This window comes from Fukomys damarensis, unplaced genomic scaffold (assembly GCF_012274545.1).
Source record: "Fukomys damarensis isolate Sample0158 unplaced genomic scaffold, DMR_v1.0_HiC HiC_scaffold_12, whole genome shotgun sequence".
Taxonomy (NCBI): domain Eukaryota; kingdom Metazoa; phylum Chordata; class Mammalia; order Rodentia; family Bathyergidae; genus Fukomys; species Fukomys damarensis.
In genome coordinates, this window is record NW_022900924.1 from 7,280,370 (window position 1) to 7,301,035 (window position 20,666).

General features: G+C 39.3%; 1 protein-coding gene across 12 annotated transcripts in view; it reads left to right on the plus strand.

Annotated features, from left to right (window-relative positions):
* Git2 (GIT ArfGAP 2) overlaps positions 1 to 20,666 on the plus strand; it is a 51,673-nt gene that overhangs the window by 429 nt on the left and 30,578 nt on the right. For all 12 annotated transcript variants that reach the window (XM_033762366.1, XM_033762368.1, XM_033762367.1 and 9 more), the window contains exons 2-7: positions 4,793 to 4,926; positions 7,288 to 7,400; positions 8,022 to 8,127; positions 9,704 to 9,790; positions 9,902 to 10,032; positions 12,908 to 13,002. In XM_033762366.1, coding sequence (XP_033618257.1) covers positions 4,793 to 4,926; positions 7,288 to 7,400; positions 8,022 to 8,127; positions 9,704 to 9,790; positions 9,902 to 10,032; positions 12,908 to 13,002 — 666 coding nt within the window. The remainder of the gene's footprint in view (positions 1 to 4,792; positions 4,927 to 7,287; positions 7,401 to 8,021; positions 8,128 to 9,703; positions 9,791 to 9,901; positions 10,033 to 12,907; positions 13,003 to 20,666) is intronic.

A 20,666-nucleotide genomic window follows, 5' to 3' on the forward strand; every position in this document is an offset into this window, starting at 1 on the left:
CGCACCTCAAGACAGGGTTCTAGCGACCGGGTTCTGGGACTGCAGAGGCGAGACCCTTCCCGGGCCTGGCAACCAGGAGGGGAGGGGGCCGCCGCCCTCTCATCCGTTTCGTTCCCTCTTTACTGCGTCCCAGGCCAGTCAGGGAGGTGGCGGGGGCCCGAGCCGCTCCCCAGACAGGAAGGGGCTTGGGCAACCCACAGGAAGGCCAATTACAGAAGTAAAATGCGAGCGTCCTCCCGGCTGCGGCTGCTAGAGGCTGCAGGTGTCAGCCTTCACCGGACCCCTGTTCCTGCAAGGGGACCTTTCCTGAGTGTGCTACACTCCTGGAGACTTGCCAGAGGGTGCCGGTGGATGACTTTCCCACTCCTGACATCCTGGCAGCTACTCCCTGCGGACGGGAATCTGTGTTGGGGTCTTGGAGACAACCAGCACTTAGGAATCAGTACGTGTCTCACATTTGGGGATCCAGAGGGCCTAGGTCCGCACTAGATTTTGCGTCTCAATAACCTTGGTCTGGTGACTTAACTTGGTCAGATTTTCCTCATTTTTTTCCAATAAGGATAATTTTCGATGATTAGGGAAATAAAATGGATAGTGTTAGGATCATCTCTTTTCTTAAGTTTTTTTTTTTCTTTTTTAAATTACTCAGTTCAGAACCCTGGCATTCTCTTAAAGCTAGAGTTGAGTTTCTAAATTACAGTTTTAGCAAACAGATACACACAAAGTTAGTGGCAGCATAAGCATACAGGGGCATTGAAAGGCCAAAACCATTCTTACTGTGCATAATATTCAGACTTAAAGATTACATCTATTTTAGCAATTGGAACTGAAGTGACAGGTCTTAGGATAGATTACTGTATGCTGTTTTCTATCCTTGGACTTAACAGCTTTAAGTTTAAACTAATTCAAATGTCAGATGGCTTTCTTGGGACATCAGTGTCCAATAAATGATTTTATGTGAATCATTAAACACCATTGGCTTTGCACCTGTTCAGATCTTCATCTTGTCATCTTGGAAACAGACTGATTTTAAATAGTACTGTGATCCCCCATACCCCCCCCCCAATTTTTTTAATTAAATAGTGCTGTGATAGCTTTTACATGGTTATTTCATGGTTGGGGTAGTGCAAGTGGTGTTATCGGGTTCCTTTGACTATAGAGAGGGGAATAGAAGAATTTAAAAAGAAGTGTTTTAGCCAGGCATGGTGGGTGGCCTGTAATCCCAACACTTGGCAGGCTGAGGTAGGAGGATCTCTGGGAGTTCGAGACCAGCCTGGGCCACATAGTGAGTTCCAGGTCAGTCTCGACTACATAGTGAGATCCTGTCCCAAAAAAATAAGAGTGTTTTATAAACCAATGTTACACAGACCCTGTTGTTTTCTCTGAAAATGTTATTTGGTCCACTTCTTTCTTTTCTTGCCTATTTTCAGTTGAACTTGTCTGTGAAGTGTCTGATTCACATGAGCCTTGCTTCATACTTCCTCGTAGGATACTTTACTTCTTGTTGGATTATGAGGCAAAGGCAGATTGTTTCTCCATTGCCATCCCAAACATTATACTGCACTTTTGCTGTGTTTTGTGCATTTTAGATTTTTTTTTTCGTCCAGGGTATCATTTTAGTTGTCTGAATGCCTCATCTACAGAGACTTGAGTCATTTCCTTCCTGTTTTGAATGTAATGAGGCTACCTTAACATGTTCTGTGAATTTGAGCAGCTAGGAATTTGTGCAGCCTTTTCTACAAAGCCTACAAAGTCCTCTTTAAAAAGTTGCTCTCCAGTTAGGGACCCCTTTGAGATTCTGATGAATGTGAAAACCTTCTCCCCAGAAAATGCATGTGTACTTTTTCCACCCAAAATTTGTGTTAGACAGACTAGGGAAGGGTAGAGATTTTTGAAGTCCATTTGTGGTGTCCATAGAAAGCCCTGCCCTACAGCATCCATTTAAACTGGAAGGGTTTCACCTAACCTTATTCAAACCCAGTTTTGATTTTTCCATGTTGTTAATATTCTTTCTATGGGATTCCAATACATGATGTTTAAGTGATTGAGAATCTCACTTAATGTGTGTTAAGCCCTTGCTTATCTTGTTGCTGTTTAATTTCCTTCAATGCTATAAATTCTTTGCATGATATGTTAAAAACCAAAACCAAAGCTGTGCTTCCAACAGGTTGTTTTATCTGTTTATTTTTGGCTGTTAAGAGTAGTAAAAGCAGAAAGCAATATTGTTCTGTCCCTTTGTAAGGACTTTTCATCTTGGTATTTCCCATCTTTGCTCCTAGAATGGCATAATAATACTAGAAAAGTTATACTTTACTGAATTACTGTGTTTTACTTCACGGCACATATTTAACTTTGATCCTATCTTAAATATTTTACTTATTTTTATGAATCTAGTTCATTTTAAATACACTGTACTTAATCTTAAGTTCAATCATCTGAAAACTTCAGTGAGTTACTAATGTAGTAGAATAGCACTTGTGAAGTATTTTAAGTACTGTCTTTACAATAAAAAGCTCTTTCAAGTGATGATGAGTTTTAGTGTACTCTTGGATATAACTGAATAATATTTAGAAAAGATGTAACAGCTAGCATTATTGAATACTTACTGCATGAGAGGTCTTTTACTTACTCTGCACCCTCACTCCCCGCAAGAGGTGGTATTGTTCCCGATTTACCCTTACTCAAAGAAGTAACTTGCCTGAGATCCTTGTTCAAGAAGTGGCAGAGTTGGGGTTCAACCATGGACTTTTTGTCTCTAGAGCTAACCTTCATAATCACCACGTTCTCTGGCTCCTAAAATTTGTCTTTGCTTGAAATCCCTTAACTTTTCATTACATGGCTTGAAAGGTTTGATAAACCGTTAAAATGGTAAAGATGAACATACATTTTAGAGATTTTTGTGGACATTGAAGAGTTTAAAAATACAACCCTTGAAGGGCTGGGGATTTAGCTCAGTGGCGCTGCGCCTGCCTTGCAAGTGCAAGTTTGATCCCCGGTACCAAAAAAACCAACCCTTACACCAGGTAGCTTTAGTGACACCTATTACCACTCCACTCTGAAGCTGATGAAATAGAGAGGATCTTTGTTTGGAGTTTCTGGGTTCTCAGTTTACTTACGTCTATCCTGCTTACCAAGTTTGAATTATTCCTTGTTTTATTTATTTATTTAGGTACCGGGGATTGAACTTGGGACCTTGTACTTATGAGACAGGCAGCAGCACCACTGAGCTAAATCCCAGACCTTATTCCTTGTTTTAAAGGATGTCTAATGAAGCTCTGTAGGATTTCAAAGGAAAAAGAATTATATGCACACCAAAAATATTACTCATTTCTATTTTATATTTTGCCTCTGTGAAGCAGCTTTTCTTTCAGATCATTTGCAAGGTTAAACTCTAGTTTATTTAAAGCATCTAATGGATATCGCGAAACATTTCCTGGTTGAGAAAGCCAGATTTCTCTGCTCTCAGAACTATAGTTGGTGAGCAGTTTTATAGTTGTCGTTCCCAGCTTTCTGTTAAAATATTGTGTTACTGAGATTTCTGTTGCTGTGGCAGAATACCCGAGATAAACAATTTGAAGGAGGAAAAGTTTGTCTTGGCCATGTTTTCAGAGGTTTCAGTCTGTGGTGGGAGGTTGTGGTAGAAGAAAGCTCACCTCATGGCCACAAGGAAAAGACAGGGAAAGGCCAGAGCAGAAGGGGCTTGGGATCAGATATAGTCCCCAAAGTCGTGCCCCTGTGGCCCATTCCCTTCAAGGTGGCCCACCTTCCTGTTGCCATCACCTCAAAATAATGTCATCAAGTGAGGATCTCGGTAGTGGATTAGTGCACTCATGAAGTTAAAGCCCCTATGGTCCATTCCCTTTTCTAGGCCCTACCTTTTTAGGTGACACTAACGCATTGATTTGTGTAGCAATTAGGACAGCAATCATTTCATTACTTCAGGTACTGCTATGTGAAGAATTCGCTATCAAAATTGGGTTATCTTGTGATTTGCAGAGATGGATTTCAAATGATTCATCTGTTCTCTCCATTTGCTTCTCTTACATTGAACAAAAGAGCATCTGGGGTGGTGGATCCCCATTAAGGATGCAGAACTACCGAGAAGCCAAGTGCTTATTTAGGGCTGTTCCTCTCAGTTAACCTTGTACTTCATCAGCCAAGGTAGTAGTGTCATCATAGACCATCACCAGCTTGATACATTGGTAAACAGTATATTGTTTTAGTAAACAACAAAAATGTCAGGCCGGGTGTGGTGGCGCACGCCTGTAATCCCAGCACTCGGGAGGCTGAGACAGGAGGATCGTTGTGAGTTTGAGACCAGCCTGGGCTACATAGTGAGTTCCAGGTCATTCTCAACTGCATAGTGAGACCCTGTCTAGACCATCACCAGCTTGATACATTGGTAAACAGTATATTGTTTTAGTAAACAACAAAAATGTCAGGCCGGGTGTGGTGGCGCACGCCTGTAATCCCAGCACTCGGGAGGCTGAGACAGGAGGATCGTTGTGAGTTTGAGACCAGCCTGGGCTACATAGTGAGTTCCAGGTCATTCTCAACTGCATAGTGAGACCCTGTCTCAAAAGAAAAAAAAAATGTCTTATGTGGGCTGGGGATTTAACTCAGTGGTGCCGCTGCCTGCCTCGCAAGCACAAGGTACTGAGTTCAATCCTTGGTACCCTCCCCGCCAAAAAAGTCTTACGTTTCTGAAAAACTAAACTCAGTCATCTTTTTCTGTCCTATGGTAGAGCAACCAACTGATGTCCTTGCCCCTGAGATTTCATTCTCTTTCCAGATCCTTCCTGGGCATCAGTTAATAGGGGAACTTTTATATGTGACGAATGTTGCAGTGTCCACCGGAGTCTAGGGCGTCATATCTCCCAAGTAAGGCATCTTAAACATACACCATGGCCTCCAACACTCCTTCAGGTAAAGAAGAAGAATTCTCACAGTTTGTCATTTATGCTTTACTGCTCATTGTTTTTAGCCAATAAAAATTTTCTGAGTATACTTCTTAAAAATGGTTAATAATTGAATAGAGATGCTATGCCCATCATTTCTGTGTATAAGTACATGTATTATCCTGTATTGAATTCATTTAAGATTTTTTTCTCATTGGGCATGGCAGCGCATGCCTATAATCCAAGGACTTGGGAGGCTGGCACAGGAGGATCTCTGTGAGTTTGAGGCCAGCCTAGACGACATAGCAAAATGCTGCCAAAAAATTTTTTTCCCTTCTTTTAATTTAAATGTCGCTCAAGCTCAATTATATTTAAAATTTGTTGATATTGTTTCACTGCTGACTTTCTAAATTATCACTAGAAATTGGTTCATCTTTTCCACATACTGTGATATATGTTTCCAACAGTTAATGCCTAAGAAACTTTTCATTAATATACTTATTGTTCAGTATCTTAGTAATATTTTAAGAACGTTTTTCCCCCCACTTTAATAGAAGCATGGCCTGGGATTCCTCAGACATTTCTGAAACATCTAATTTAAGTTTTGTTAAAACTCTAGTTAAGTTGGATATGATGGTACACACTTGTAATTCGCCTTTACTCAGGACGCTGAGGTAAGAGTATTGCAAGTTCAACCCCAGCCTTGGCCACGTAGGGGGGACCTTATCTCAAAATAAAAAGGGCTACCGATGTAGCTCAGTGATAGAGTGCTGACAGTACGTGCTCAGTTCCGAGGGCTCAATCCCAGTGCTGCATTTCATTATTGATTAGAAATCAGATTAAGTGGGCCTGTAATCCCAGCACTCACTGAGACAGGAGAACTGCTGGGAGTTTGAGGCTCGCCCTGGGCTACATAGTTCAAGCTCAGGCTGAACTGCATAACAAGAGCCTGTCTCAGAAAAAGAAAGAAAGAAGGAAATCAGATTATTGATTCCATGCCTGACACACTGTTAAGAGTTACATGGCTCTTTGTCTTGTTTGGGGCCCGATGTCAAAATTGTTTGTATTTCTGTTTGGGGTACACATTCTTCAAGTTCTCTTGGAACTCAGGATCAAGTGTGTGTTTACCTTCCTTCATTTGTCTTGAGTACACACTTCACTAAATCTGTGGCAGCTGGATAGCATGTCCCTTAAACTCGTCTGAATGAACCAAGGGATCAAAAACAAGTGGGTTTGGATCTCTGTTATGAAAATATGTCTGTGGTTGTAAAAAACACATGGAGCCATGTTAGAGTTCTGTGTGCATGCACGCGCTTTTGTGTGTGTGTGTGTGTGTGTGTGTGTGTGTGTGTGTGTGTGTGTAGTACTAAACATTGAAACCAGGGCCTTTGCACTGAGCTACATCCCTAACCCTTTTTATTTTTTTTTGAGATCAGGGTCTCACTAAGTTACTGAGCTGTCCAGTCTGGTCTCAAACTTGCAGTCTTTCTGCCTTAGCCTTCCAGAGCACTAGAGGTATAAATGTGCACCACCATGCCCAGCTAGGGGTCCTGACTTAAAAATGAAATTGGGAGATGTGGCTCATTGAAATCATTTGTTTCTGAAGTTTCCAATAGCTCATTCTCACGTGAAAGGGAGTGGGTAAAGCCAGACTATATTACTGAATTAAGTCCAGAGATGAGTAGTTTACAATGCTAGCAGCAGTTTCCAAAGTATGGACCATAAGCCGCCAGTGGTACTTAAGACACATGTAAAAATACTCAAATAATTATTTTAATGGTTGTGTTATTTTAACATATGTAAGAAAACTATAACTAGTATATCAGAACATAATTGTTAATGATATAATAACAATGTTTTAATAACATAATGCTTTTAAATGGGTAGATTTAAAGAAAAACATTAAGCAGATAACATAGTAAGTAAGTAAAATAGTGCCGGGCGTGGTGGCACATGCCTGTAATCCTAGCACTGGGAGGCTGAGGCAGGAGGATCGCTGTGAGTTCAACACCAGCCTGGGCTACATAGTGAATTCCAGATCAGTCTCAACTACATAGTGAGACCCTGTCTCAAAAGAAAAAAAAAAAAAAAAAAAAAAAAGAGTAAAATAGTATCTGTTTAGTGTTGAGAAGCACTGAGCTAAAGTGTTAAAGTTACTCTTCCTCCAATATGTAACTATATAACAATCAAACCCACTTAGGGATTTAGCTGTCCTTCTCACCAAAGGTGAATTTTGCATCCAGGTTCATCTTCTCCTTCTAAAATCAGAAAACAGTTATATGAGTGAAATTCCCAAACATGTTGGTATTTGTAACAGAACCTTGTTTCCTAGTCCTGTCACTATTTGTAAAGAGAAATTAAAATGTGATTTCATACTGCTTGGTTTTAGATGGTTGAGACCTTGTATAACAATGGTGCTAATTCTATATGGGAGCATTCTTTGCTGGACCCTGCTTCTATTATGAGTGGAAGAAGAAAAGCTAATCCACAGGATAAAGTACAGTGAGTGGAATGTTTATAAATACTTCTATCTCTTTGTAACAAATGGCGCTCCACTGAGTGGGGTGCAGCTATTTTTGATCAGCCTCCAGGAGGGCAGTTCGGCTATCCCAGTTGTGCATTGGGCTCTTTGCTGGTAGAAATTCAGCATGAGGCAGGCGGGATCATGTCATTTGCATGGCCTCTAGATAGTAGGAGTCAGTGATTTCTTCAGTTAGAGACTGAGGCTTGGAGGCTATAGATGTAATCAGATTTAAACTCAGGCACTCAAACAAGAGGCTGTCAGGCCAGAAATCTAGGTTTTAGATACCAGTCCGCCTGATGCCTCGGCGCCTATGGGATGGGACTGAATGCTGCTTCCTCCCAAGGTTGCAGTCAATTAAGAAAATTACACAGAGAAGAAAGATGCTATAAAAAGCAGATTTTTGCAGTCCTAGCCATTTATAATCCCTAATGTATGTTTTCAGACTTCAGGTCTTGAGCACCGTTGAAACATTTCAGCATTGTTCATTTTATTCTCAAGTGGGGGATGTGGGTCACTTCCTCTTCTTTTTACAGTCCAAAGAATGGGGAGTGTCGTGTCTGAACTGTAAGTGAACTGTTTTCTTTTTTGTTTTCGACCAGTCCCACTAAAGCAGAATTCATCAGAGCCAAGTATCAGATGTTAGCATTTGTCCATCGCTTGCCCTGCCGGGATGATGATAGTGTCACTGCCAAAGATCTTAGTAAGGTGGGTCACACCTTTTAAAAATCCCTGTGAGTTTGATGAGACAGTGTATTGTTTTATATAAAAACATTTTTTTAAAGAAGAAAAACAAAGGCTGGCAGTTTGGCTGAGTGGTAGACTGATTGCCTGGCATGTGTGAGGTGCTGGGTTTGAATCTTAGCACCACAAAAACAAGACAAAAAGGAGAAAAACCTCATTTTCATTGATTAAATTATTAATAATACCTTTTTTGCAGTCAGTTTCATTTTTAGTCTTAATTCAGATGGCAGCCATTTTTCCTAACGAAGTACAAGGAAGAAATAAGTAGCGAGAAAACTTTTTATTTTTTCACTGTTTTTTAAATTATATTTCGGTAAGTGTTTTTGTTTGTTTAACTTTGAAATAAGTGCCTCTCAGATCATGTTTCTAGAAAAGACTAGAAAGTTTGCTGGACAGTTGTTTCTAATAAGGATAGCTTCCCAAGTTGCATACTGAGAAGGATCTTCAGAAAATAGGGTGTGACTCAAAGTTGTAGCACACAGGTTTATTATACTTATGAAATGAGTAGATGGGTCTTAGCATGTTTTAGAGGTACTACAAGAAATGCACATATTTTCAAATCACTAGTTTTGACAGATTCTCACATAGAGCCTGACCCTTACAATTCAGAATATTAAAATTTGCATAGAAATATGTATAATTATTACTTCCACTAATAAGTAAGACTAACATTGTTTTCTCTCTCTCTCTTTTTTTTTTTTTTTTACTGTTTTTTTTTTTTTTTAAATATGTGGATGTAGATGATAAGAGTAGATTTCTCCATTCCTTTAGTATTGCACCTTAAACAAGTCTAGGTCAGGCTTGAAGGAAGGCAGCTCATCTTCTGGATGTTTGAGCTTTTCTGCAATAATATAGAATTTGGTGTCCTACGGGCCTATTTCCCACTGTGGGAGACTTTAGAAAACCATTTTGGCTAGGCCAGGAATAGTGTTGTGGAGAGAGTAAGGTATAAGGCAAAGTCCTGTATCTTACACAGTGTAGAATTTGAAGCCATTGAGTCAACAACAATGTAACAAGTAATAACAATTATTGTAATAGCATCTGAATTATCTGAGCACTTCCTGTACACCAAGTGCAGTGACAAGTACTTAATTGTATCATTGAATCCTGACAGAAACCTTATCAATAGGTAGTGTTACTATCACATTTTACAGATGAGGAAACTGAAGTTCAGCTCACTTAAAGAACTGTCCCAAAGCAGTCGCTTCACAGCTTGAAGGGAAAAGGTAGGGCTTGAAATTCAGGCCAATCATATTTCAGAGATGCGCACAGCCACCTTGTACTCTCAGGTTCTGGTTGTAACCCTTGCTTAGGGGAGTCCTGCTTTGGGCAGGTCACTCTTCACAGCCCTAGTATCCTTATAGCAAAGTGTGCCTGGCCCACCCTGTGAGACCAGATTTTTCCATCTACCTGACAGAACTCAATAGCGATCATGTGTTATTGATGTAACTTATATTAAAATAGGCTGTCAGCTGCTCTAGTGTGTCGTTCCTGATACTTTTAACAAGTGTTCTTTTTTGTTTGTTTGTGTCTTTTTCAGCAACTCCATTCAAGCGTGAGAACAGGGAATCTCGAAACCTGTCTGAGACTATTATCTTTAGGAGCCCAAGCCAATTTCTTTCATCCAGTAAGAAAATGTGCATTGATTCAGATATTAAGTTGACCCTGAGTTATGCTCATGAAGCCTTTAGTTTATTTAATTTGCTTTTTTTGTTTACTTTTTATTAATGATTCTTAGGAAAAAGGAAACACGCCACTCCATGTTGCCTCCAAAGCAGGGCAGATTTTACAAGCTGAATTATTGGCAGTCTATGGAGCAGACCCGGGCACACAAGATTCTAGTGGGAAAACTCCGGTTGATTATGCAAGGTAAGAGACTGAGATACTTACCCCTTCTCTATATGTGTTGGGTATGAGTTGTTAGGTAGCTAAACTGTGTGTGATTAATATTTAACCCTTTGCAAGATTTACATTCTAATGCCAGACGTGGCGGCGCACACCTGTAATCCCAGCACTCGGGAGGCTGAGGCAGGAGGGTCGCTGTAAGTTTGAGACCAGCCTGGGCTACTTAGTGAGTTCCAGATCAGTCTCGATTACATAGTGAGACCCTGTCTCAAAAAACCAAAAAACAAACAAACAAACAAAAACAAGATTTACATTCTAAACAGCCTGTTGTAGTGCTGCACATCTGTAATCCCAGCACTCAGGAGGCTGAGGCAGGAGGATCACTGTGAGTTGAGGCCAGCCTGAGTTACATAGTGAGTTCAAGGCCACTCTGAACTGAATATCAAGACCCTTTCTCAAAACAAACAAACAAAAAACTTCAAAAGTTTACATTCTATTATTTTGCAGATGAATATGTTTCAAATGCTTGTAAGCCCAGCCTGACAAAATTAGAGAAAGGTAGAATTTTTATTTTATTTTATTTTTTTTGGTACCAGGGATCAAACTCGGGACCTTGTGCTTGCAAGGCAGGTGGCAGAACCACTGAGCTAAATCCCCAGCCCAAGAAAGGTAGAATTATAAATCAGTATGCTTAACTTCTAATGTTTCACTTGATATTTTATAACACAGGTATTTGAGACCTAAAGTACAAGTCAAGTATTGAGAATTATAGAACCCATACTTCAGTTTTGTGATACTCTTTAGTCATTGCTTGAATTTAAAAGAAAATCTAGAAGAAGATATGACCAAACAAGTGTACAAAATTGTTAATTGTAAGTTTTAGATAGTGGACATGGGTGCTGTTTGTACAATTTAAAAATTTTTCCTTTTGTATGCATTTGATGGTGGGTTTCTTTGCTTGTTTTTTGGTACCAGGGATTGAACTCAGGACCTTGTACTTGCAGTGTAGGTGCAGTGCCACTGAGCTAAATCCCCAGCCATTGGTGGTTTATTTTTTGAGATGAGGTTTTATTATGTTGCCTCAACTAGTTTCTTTGGCTCAAGCAGTCTTCCTTCCTCAGCTTCTGAGAAGCTGGGTTTACTGGCATGAGCCACTATGCTCAGCTAAATTTTTCTTTATTTGAAAGTTCTAATATAAAAAAATACTGGAATTATAAGTAAATCCATGAGTTAGTCTTGATTATCAGTGAATGACAGAAGACCAATCATCTTTCCTTTTTTTCCCCCAAATTTTTTAATTTACTGCAGAACCCTGTGCATTGCTGTACACAGGATAAAAACAAAACAAAACAAAAAAACTCTGTCCTCCCAGAATTTATCTCTTGGAAGAAATGACTCATATAAGCCTGAAAGGGTTAAATGAGGCAAAATAACATGTGATTCAAAACAGATAGTTGGTCTTAAAAAAATATGTGTAGTTGCTTTGTTGTGGCCCAAAGCATTGGGACATTTCTTTAGTTCTTTGAAGAATAGGTTAGATGTGGACCTGTAAAGGAAGAACTAAAGTGTTATAGGTGAGAGGAAAGGCAGTCATGGTCAGGAGGTTGGTATGGACACAGCACGCTCAGCACAGCAAGAAACCCGACTGAGCTGAGGTGCCTGAGAACAGCAGCAGGAATCCAGTGTCCCATCAGATCTGGGTCTGCATTGACTGTACAGTGCATCATCATTTCCTGCAGCGTTAGAAAAGGTCTGTCAGTTAAATTATGATGTACCATCAATTATGGTTTCACAGATGTTTTGAAAAGATGTGCATGTTAAAAATCAAAGACGTGGGCCGGGGATTTAGCTCAGCGGTTCTGCCACCTGCCTTGCAAGCACAAGGACCTGAGTTCGATCCCTGGTACCAAAAAAAAAACCAAAGACGTGGTGGTTGGCAGGTAATTTGTGGTGCCTTGAGTGGTAGGAGGAGAAACTGGCTGAAACTAGTCTTGACCTTTGAAGAGGAAAAGAGCCCACAGTAAACAATTTATCATTTACTTTGGAATTTCCGCATATGTGCTTTACATGTAATATTCTCTCCACATAATCATTTATTTATATGCCTTGTTACTAAAAGGGTTCCAGGTAGCTTAAATATTTATTTCATGAATGAAGAAAGGCAAACTTTATATTTCTGCTATATAAATTAAAGATAAAGAGGAGAACCTTGGTGTGGTGGCGCACGCCTGTAATCCCAGCACTAGAGAAGCTAAGGCAGGAGGATCGGTGCAAGTTCAAAGCCAGCCTGGGCTACATAGAGGGATGCTGTCTCAAAAAACCGGCCTCCCTCTTCCCCCAACAAAAAGAAAACAGCTGTAGTGTGAGCTCTGCATTAGGCTGGCCTGTCTCTGAATTGAGGCCCTTCAAGTATTATGGCTTCTAAACTTACCCAGAGACAGCCTGGCTGCACCAGAATCATTTAGGGGAGGGGCCTTCTTCAGAATACTGATGCCCGTGCCCATCCCATCCTTAATTATTCAGAATTTCTCAGGGTGAGGCCTGCACATTATGTATTTCTGGGAACATCCTCATTAACTGCTGTGAACCTCTACCTTCATTTTATTTTCTCGCCTCATTAAATAAAATTATTCTTTATCCTTCATAAGTCTTTGAATATCGTATTGTTATTCTGTTCTGTATGTTTATAAAGGAAAGGAATAGTTCAGATAGTGAAAACAGTTCATAAAACTGAGCCTCAAGGTAGATGTTGATAACCTGCCTCACACAGAAAAGTTGATTATTCTAAAAAATCATGTTTGATAAACTGCTCAGATGTCTCAGGGGATGTCTTTGTACTTTTCTACTCTAAAACCTCTGAATAGTGAATAGTATCAATGGTACTTTGTTCTCTTGATAGGCAAGGAGGGCACCATGAGCTGGCAGAACGCCTTGTAGAAATACAGTATGAGCTGACTGACAGACTGGCCTTCTATCTCTGTGGCAGGAAACCAGGTGAGTGAAAGGATAATGAACTGGCCACACCTCCAGTTTGGAAGGTTCTGGAAAAACAAGTTGGGACACTTTTTTTTTTTTAATGACCTCCTCTGCTTAACATATTCCTGAGAAAATAGTGGCTCAGGACTTTTTTTTTTTTTGCTACTGGGGTTGGGTCCTTGTGCTGGTGAGGCAGGTGGCTGCACCACTGAGCTAAATCCCCAACCCTGGCTGAGGATTTTTATTTGGAAGGTTAACTGGAGACCTTTTAATTGTATATAAATATAAAGTTAATCAAATCTTGAAGTTTCAGTTTTTAAAATTTTATTTTAGCTCTTGAGAGGGGGATATTACATAAATCAAAGAGCATAACTGAAGCAAAGTTGAATGTATGGTGTAGTTACCGTCTGTCATGGGACTAGCAGTGGATGAAACAAACAATAACTTTTCCAGTTATTTGAAGAATTCTGCTATCTAATGATGGACAAAAAGCCCAGAAGTAAACTTTGCCTTTAACCAGCCTTATTATTTGTGAAGTGGTACAGAAGTCTCAAAACCATGGTCGGTGAGCCAAATACAGCTTGACAGCTGGTTTTTTTTGTTGTTGTTGTTGTTTTTGTTTTTGTTTTTTTTTCTGGGTGTGTGACAGGGATCAGACTCAGGATCTTGCATTTGTGAGGCAGTCGCAGTGCCACTGAGCTAAATCCCAGGTCCTTGACAGTTGGGGTTCTTTTTTTTTTTTTTTGACAGCTGTTTTATTAAATAGTTTTATTGTAGCTAACACTCCTCCTTGCGTATATCTTGCATGTGGTTGCTTTCACACAACAATGCCAGAGTTGAATACGTTGAGTGAGCCATGAACCTTCCCAAAAGCCCAAAACGTTTACTGCTGAGCCCTATACAGAATAAGTTTGCCAGTCCTTGCTGCATAAGGTCCATATACATACACATTTGTTCCCCACCCCAGTTGTGCAAGAAAGTTAGGAGCCCGTGCTGTTCCAGTTATGGGTGAGATGGAGTAAGCACGCCCCACCTAGACTTCCTGTCAAGTGGAGCTAAAAACCCTGTACCAAATGTTCTTGGTAGCTCTCTGAGGACTTTGGAGAGTGTAAATCCTACCTCATAAATTAGGAAACTTAAAGGCCACCAGGCTGATGGTGAATGTCTTGTTAATTCTATTTCTGATATGAATTCAGTGGCAGTCTGAGACCTAGAATTACATCACAAGTTAAAGAAGCCTTCTCTTTCTAGTTTCGGGAGCAGGAAATGAGACTCTTCAGGGTGAAGAGTAGGGGAGTTCCCCTGGGGCTTTTTCTTCTTTTCTTTTTCTGCTCACTCAAGTCCTTACCAGAGGCCTGCAGTAACTGCAACAGCTGTGGCAACATAGGTGTCTAAATGTCTGATTGTGGGCTTTGAGGAAATTTGGATTGGCTTTCTTTTACTGCCTATTCTCTTGCCTCCTGCCCAGCAGGCAAAACTCGGCCTGCAAAGTTGCCTGCTAAAACCAAAATGTTAGTATTCTCCAGTTTAAAGAAGACCCAGAGTCTTACCACGTAATATTCAGGATATTATAGGTGCTATCCATAGTGTCTCAACATAGGAAGAACTAGGAAAATCTCATGGATTTGCAAGAGGAAAGCAATCAATGGATGGCAAACCCAAGGTGACACAGATGTTGGGATTATTGGACAAATATTTAAAAATAGATAGTAAGACCATGCTCCTACAAATAAGAGTGGACTACTTCTTTTTTATTGTACTCAGGAGGGAAGGAACCCAGAGCCTTGCACTGATTAATAATCCCACTCCTATTTATATGTTTATTTTTCCTTTTGAGATACTGACATGCTAAGTTACCCAGACTGGCCTTGAACTTGATCTGGTCAGGATTTTTTTTCCCTGTACCCAGGATCGTACTCAGGTCCAATGCAGGACCTTGCACTTGCAAGGCAAGTGAGTTGCTATCGATCTAAATCCCCTGCTCTGGCCTTGAACTTGAAATCCTTCTACCTCTGCCTCCCCTGGGGCTGAGATTACAGGCATGTGCTACCACACCCAGCTAAAAGAACATTCTTGAAAATCTCAGCAGAAAAATAGAAAATACAGAAGAGAACCGAATAGGAACATGAGAACTGAAAAATACAGTAACTAAAAATTGGAAACTCATTGGATAGGCTTAATAACAAGTTTAAAAGAAAGTGAATTGAAAATAGATCCGTAGAAATCATCCAGTTTGAACAACAGGAAAAAGAGTGGGAGGGAAAAAGCACAACAGAGCCTCAGGGAACTATGGAGAAATACCAGAAGGTTTTGACATTTGTATCATTGGGCTCCAAGAAAAAGATGAGTAAGAGTATGATGTGCAGATAAATAGTTGAAGAAATATTGGCCAGAAAATTCTAGATTACTCAAAAGACATGAAGATTCAAGAACCTAAGCAAACACTGAAGAGGATAAACTCAGAGAAATTTACATTGGAGAATCATTGCACTGCTGAAAACTAAAGTTAAAGGAAACATTTTAAAAGCAACCAGGAAAAAAAAATGATGCAGTAAATGTGGAATATCCCATATACAAAATTCCTGGAATCATAAATGTTTCAGATTTTGGAGATTTGGGGATTTGGAATATTTGCATAAATATCTAAGCATCCCTAATCCAAAATTCCATAATACTCTGAAATCCCAAACTTTTTGAGCATCCAGGTTGTTCCTTGATTCTTATTAGAAGTCATAGAAATGAGAAGGATTTCATTTCCTTCGACATTTTTAATGTACTGAAAGAAAAGAACTCTCAACCGAGAACTCGATCCAGTGAAAATAACCTTTGGAATGAAGGCAAGATAAAGACATTATAGAATGAAGAAAAATAAGAGAATTCATTGTTCTAACGGAAATTCCAGGGCAAGTTCTTTGCGGAAAAATGATACCTGAGAGTATTTTATTACTTCAGGAATGTAAGAAAAGCAATGGAAGTAATATGATAGATAATGTTTTCCTTTTATGTTCTTTAAAATATGTATGTCAGGGCCCGGGATTTAGCTCAGCGGCACTGTGCCTGCCTCATAAATGCAAGGTCCTGAGTCAGTCTCCATACAAAAAAAAAAAAAAAAAAGATGTATGATTGTTGAAAACAAAAGTTAAAAAGTTAAAATATCGTCAGTGTATGATGATATAACACATATGACAGCTATAACAGGAAAAGGGGAACAGCAAAAGAATTAAGATAATATTTCTAGCTGGGCGTGGTGGCGCACACCTGTAATCCCAGCACTAGGGGGGCTGAGGCAGGAGGATCGCTGTGAGTTCGAGACCAGCCTGGGCTACAGAGTGAGTTCCAGGTCAGTCTCAACTACGTAGTGAGACCCTGTCTCAAAAAACCAAACAAAAAAGTCCTCCCCCTGGCTTGAGACACGCTTAGCCTGTCATTCCTGCCGCTTTCTGAAGCAGTTCTGAAGTCTTCTAGATACAGAGAATACTGCTGCCAAACTGTGTCCAACAGAAAGGCATAAAAACATTTCGATGTCCTCATCTACCTTATTCATCAGATATGGTGGGATCTGGCACCTGTGACTTCTGGCTACTTCCCCAAAGTCAGAATAGTCATAAAAAAACTGAACATTTTGAATTAATTCAGGACATTGACGCAGTCACCACAGTGCAACTAAAACATGAAAGAGTTTCTAGAACTGCTTCAGAAAGTGGCGAGAAGGATGAGATAGGGTCTTTGAAGTGAGGGAGAGTATTTTCTTCATTAAGTTTATTGGTACATTTTAGGTATACAATATGATGACGTTCATCATGGAGAATTTGTACCTCCACATAATATGTCTTGGTTCTTATTTTTCCCATTCCCCTGCCCTTGTGTCAGTGCTCCACCCTTCCCTATTTACAATGACTCTGTTTCCTTTTTTCCCGTTTTCTCATGTTTATTCCTTTCCCCAACCTCCCCCCACTTCCCCTTTGGAGTGGGAATATTTTGAAGGGAATTAATGGTAATACATGTTTTGTAATAATTTTTAAAAATTTAAACATTCACTGTATTTTTCTGTCACACCTAATACATGAAACAAACTTCAGTAGAACTAAAAGAACAACCAGGGATGTAGCTCAGTGGCGCCTTTCTTGCCTGGCAAGCGCAAAGTCCTGAGTTTGATCCCTGTACAAATAAATAAATAAATAAATAAACAAACAAACAAATAAATAAATAAAGCAAGTAAGCATAGAACTGAAAGAACAAAAGGTCAAATCCACAATTGGTGGGGAAAAAAGAGAACAAACACAATTGTTGGAAACCCAACACGTCTCTTTCACTACTAAATAGAAAATCAGTAAGGTTATGGAGGTAACCAAACCAAAAACCAAGTGAGTCTAGTTGATATTTATAGATACTCTTCTCAACATCAGAATACATCTACCTTTCCAGTACATCCTGAACATTTAGCAAGGTAAACCACTATAATTTACATTAGCAAATCAAAAGAATTAAAATCCTGCAAAATATATTTTGTGACTAAATGGCATTAAACTAGAAACATAGAATTTTTGGAAATTGAACAACACACTTCCAGATAATCCTTGGGCCTAAAGGGTAGTCTCAAGAAATTAGAAAATAATCCGGGCATGGTGGCACAGGCCTGTAATCCAGCACTCGGGAGGCTGAAGCAGGAGGATGCTGTGAGTTCGAGAGCAGCGTGGGCTACACAGTGAGTTCCAGGGCAGTCTCAACTACATAGTGAGACCCTGTCTCAAACCCCCGCCCCCAAAAAAGAAAAGAAAACACATGAGAATTTGTGGGATACAGTTAAAGCAATACTTAGGGGAAATTTGTAGCATTAAATTCTTAGCAAAGAGCAATCTTCAAACTTCCCCTTGAAGAAACTAGAAAAATAAGAGCAAGGCAAGCAAAAAAAACCTGGAAATAAAGATAAAACAAATAAGTGAAATTGAAAAAGAAAAACAGTACAAAAAAATTGAGACCAAAAATTGATTCTTTGAAAAAAAGTCATTAAAGTGATAAATGCCTAACTACACTGATTGAAAAAGGAAAGAATAGTAAGATAAGATTAGCACTAAAGCCACCCCCAAGGCCTTAAAGGATAATTAAAAATAGGGGCTCGGGAAGTAGGGCAGTGATACAGTGCTTGCCTAGCATTCACAAGGCCCTGAGTTTGATCCCCAGCACTATAAAAAAGAAAACATATGATAACTATGCACATAAATTGGACAATTTAGATAAAATATGCAAATTTCTTGAAAGCTATAGAGTGCCAAAACCTACCCAAGAAGAAAGAGATAGAGCTGGGTGTGGTGACACATGCCTATAATCTCAGCACGTGGGAGGCTGAGGCAGGAGGATTGTTGGAAGTTTAAGAGCAGCTGGGGATACATAGTGAGTTTAAAGACAACCTGAACTACATACAAGATCCTGTCTCTAAAAACCAAGAAAAGGGGGGAAGGATATTATAAATATGTAATTATTTGTTCATTCATTTATTTATCTATTACCTTTTTCCTTAATGTGGTGCTGGGAATTGACCCCAGGGCCACATACATGCTAGGCAAATGTTCTCTTTCTGAGCTACTCCCTGTCCTATAATCCTATACTGTATTTTTATTTTTTACTTAATTAATTTTTTTATTTTTGGTTTTTTTGGGATAAGGTCTTGTTATGTAATCCAGGGTGGGGAAACCTCATTATGATCCTCCTGCCTCAGCTTCCCAGGTGCTACATGTGCCACCATACCCAGCCCTATACTGTATGTTTTTTCCCCTCATACCAGGAATCAAACTCAGGACTTTGCACTTGCCAGGCAGGCGCAGCACACTGAGCTAAATCCCTAGCCTCTGTACTATATTTTTAAATATTTGAATTTGTACATTTGAAAAATTCTATTAAGGGCCGGGGATTTAGCTCAGTGTTTCTGCAACCTGCCTCACAAGTGTAAGGTCCCAAGTTCAATCCCTGGTACCAAAAAGAAAAAAAATTCTATTAAGAAAACCCTAACCCTCCACAGTAGTAGAAGAAATATTTCTCAGCTCATTTTATGGGGCTAGCATTACTGATACTAAACCCAGCAAAGACTACAGAAAATAACCCTCATACACATAAACAAAAATCTTCATCAGATGTTAGCAGATTGAATATAACAATATATAAAAGAAAAATACAACATAACCAATAAGGATTTCCAGATTTGAAAATCAGTTAAGGTGAGCCATTTCATTAACTGACTAAAAGAGAAAAATCAAATAATCATATCATTTGATACAGAAAAAATTCAGGCAATTCAACATTCATGAATGATTAAAAAAAAATCTTAGGGGCTGGGGATTTAGCTCAGTGGTTCTGCTGCCTACCTTGCAAGTGCAAGGACCCGAGTTCGATTCCCAGTACCAAAAAAAAAAAAAAAATCTTAGCAAACTAGAAGCAGGCAGAGGTTGCTTATCCCAAGGAAAGAGAAAACCATTAGCTAACATCATTTTTAATGGTGAAAGACTATTGGCCCACAGATAGGAAGCGAAGCTGGGATGTCCACTCTTAGCATTCCTATTCAACATCACTACTGTAAAGGCAAGGGAGAAAAAAGTATAAAGAGTGAAAAAGGAAATAAAACTGTCCCCACTCAGATGAGATCATTTCTAAGTGGATAATGCCAAACAACCTACAAGAAAATTCCTGGCACCAATAGTTGCATTTAGCAAAGATGCAGAATAAAAGTCATTAGCTAACAACCATATCTTTAGACTAGCAATGAAAAATTAGAAGCAAACTAGAAAAGCGGTACCATTTATAGTAGCTTCAGATGAAATACTTAGGTATAAATGTATCTATAGGATCTGTATGCTAAAAACTACAAACTGCTGATAAAAGAAGTCACAAAAACTGGATAAGTAGAATCACATACTATTTTTATAGATCAGAAGACTCAATATAGTTAACACATCAATTTTCCACAAATTACTATATAAACTTAATTTAACTCGGGACTTTTTTGTAGATATCAGCATACTAAAATTCTAAAATTTAAGGACCAGGGATTTAGCTTAGTGGTGCCACCACCTCTCTTGCACCTGTCCCCCGAATTTGATCCCCAGTATCAAAAAACAAACAAAATTAAATGGGGAGACATAAGAATAGACAGTTTTGCAAAAGGGTAATGTAGGAAGAAGCATACCAACCAATTTTAAGATTTGTTAGAAGTCTATAGTATATGAAACTGGTATTAATAAAGAGATAAACACTTAGATTAATGAGACAATATAGAGAATCTGGAAATGGATCTCCTTTTTTGTACAAAGGTGGTACGAAAGTGATCCAAGGGAGGGAAATATTGTGGTATTAGGACAACAGTTGGGAGAAATGGTCATCCATGTGCAGGAAAATGAACTTCAATCAAAATTTATGCCTTACGTAAAGATAAGTTCAAACTGGATCATAGATCTCAATATAAAACTAAAACTCTCAAACCTCTAGAAGAAAACATGGGAGAAAATACTTGTGCTCTTGGGTTAAAGTTCTCATATATAATATCAAAAGCTAATTCAGCTCCCTCAATATTTCTTCCATGGCTGAAGATAATCAGTATTCTTGGGGTGAACTCATTGTAAGGTTTAAGTTAAGCAAAGGTCTTCTGCTGCATGATGTCTGAATCTTTGCCAGAAGAAAATAAGAATGCAATC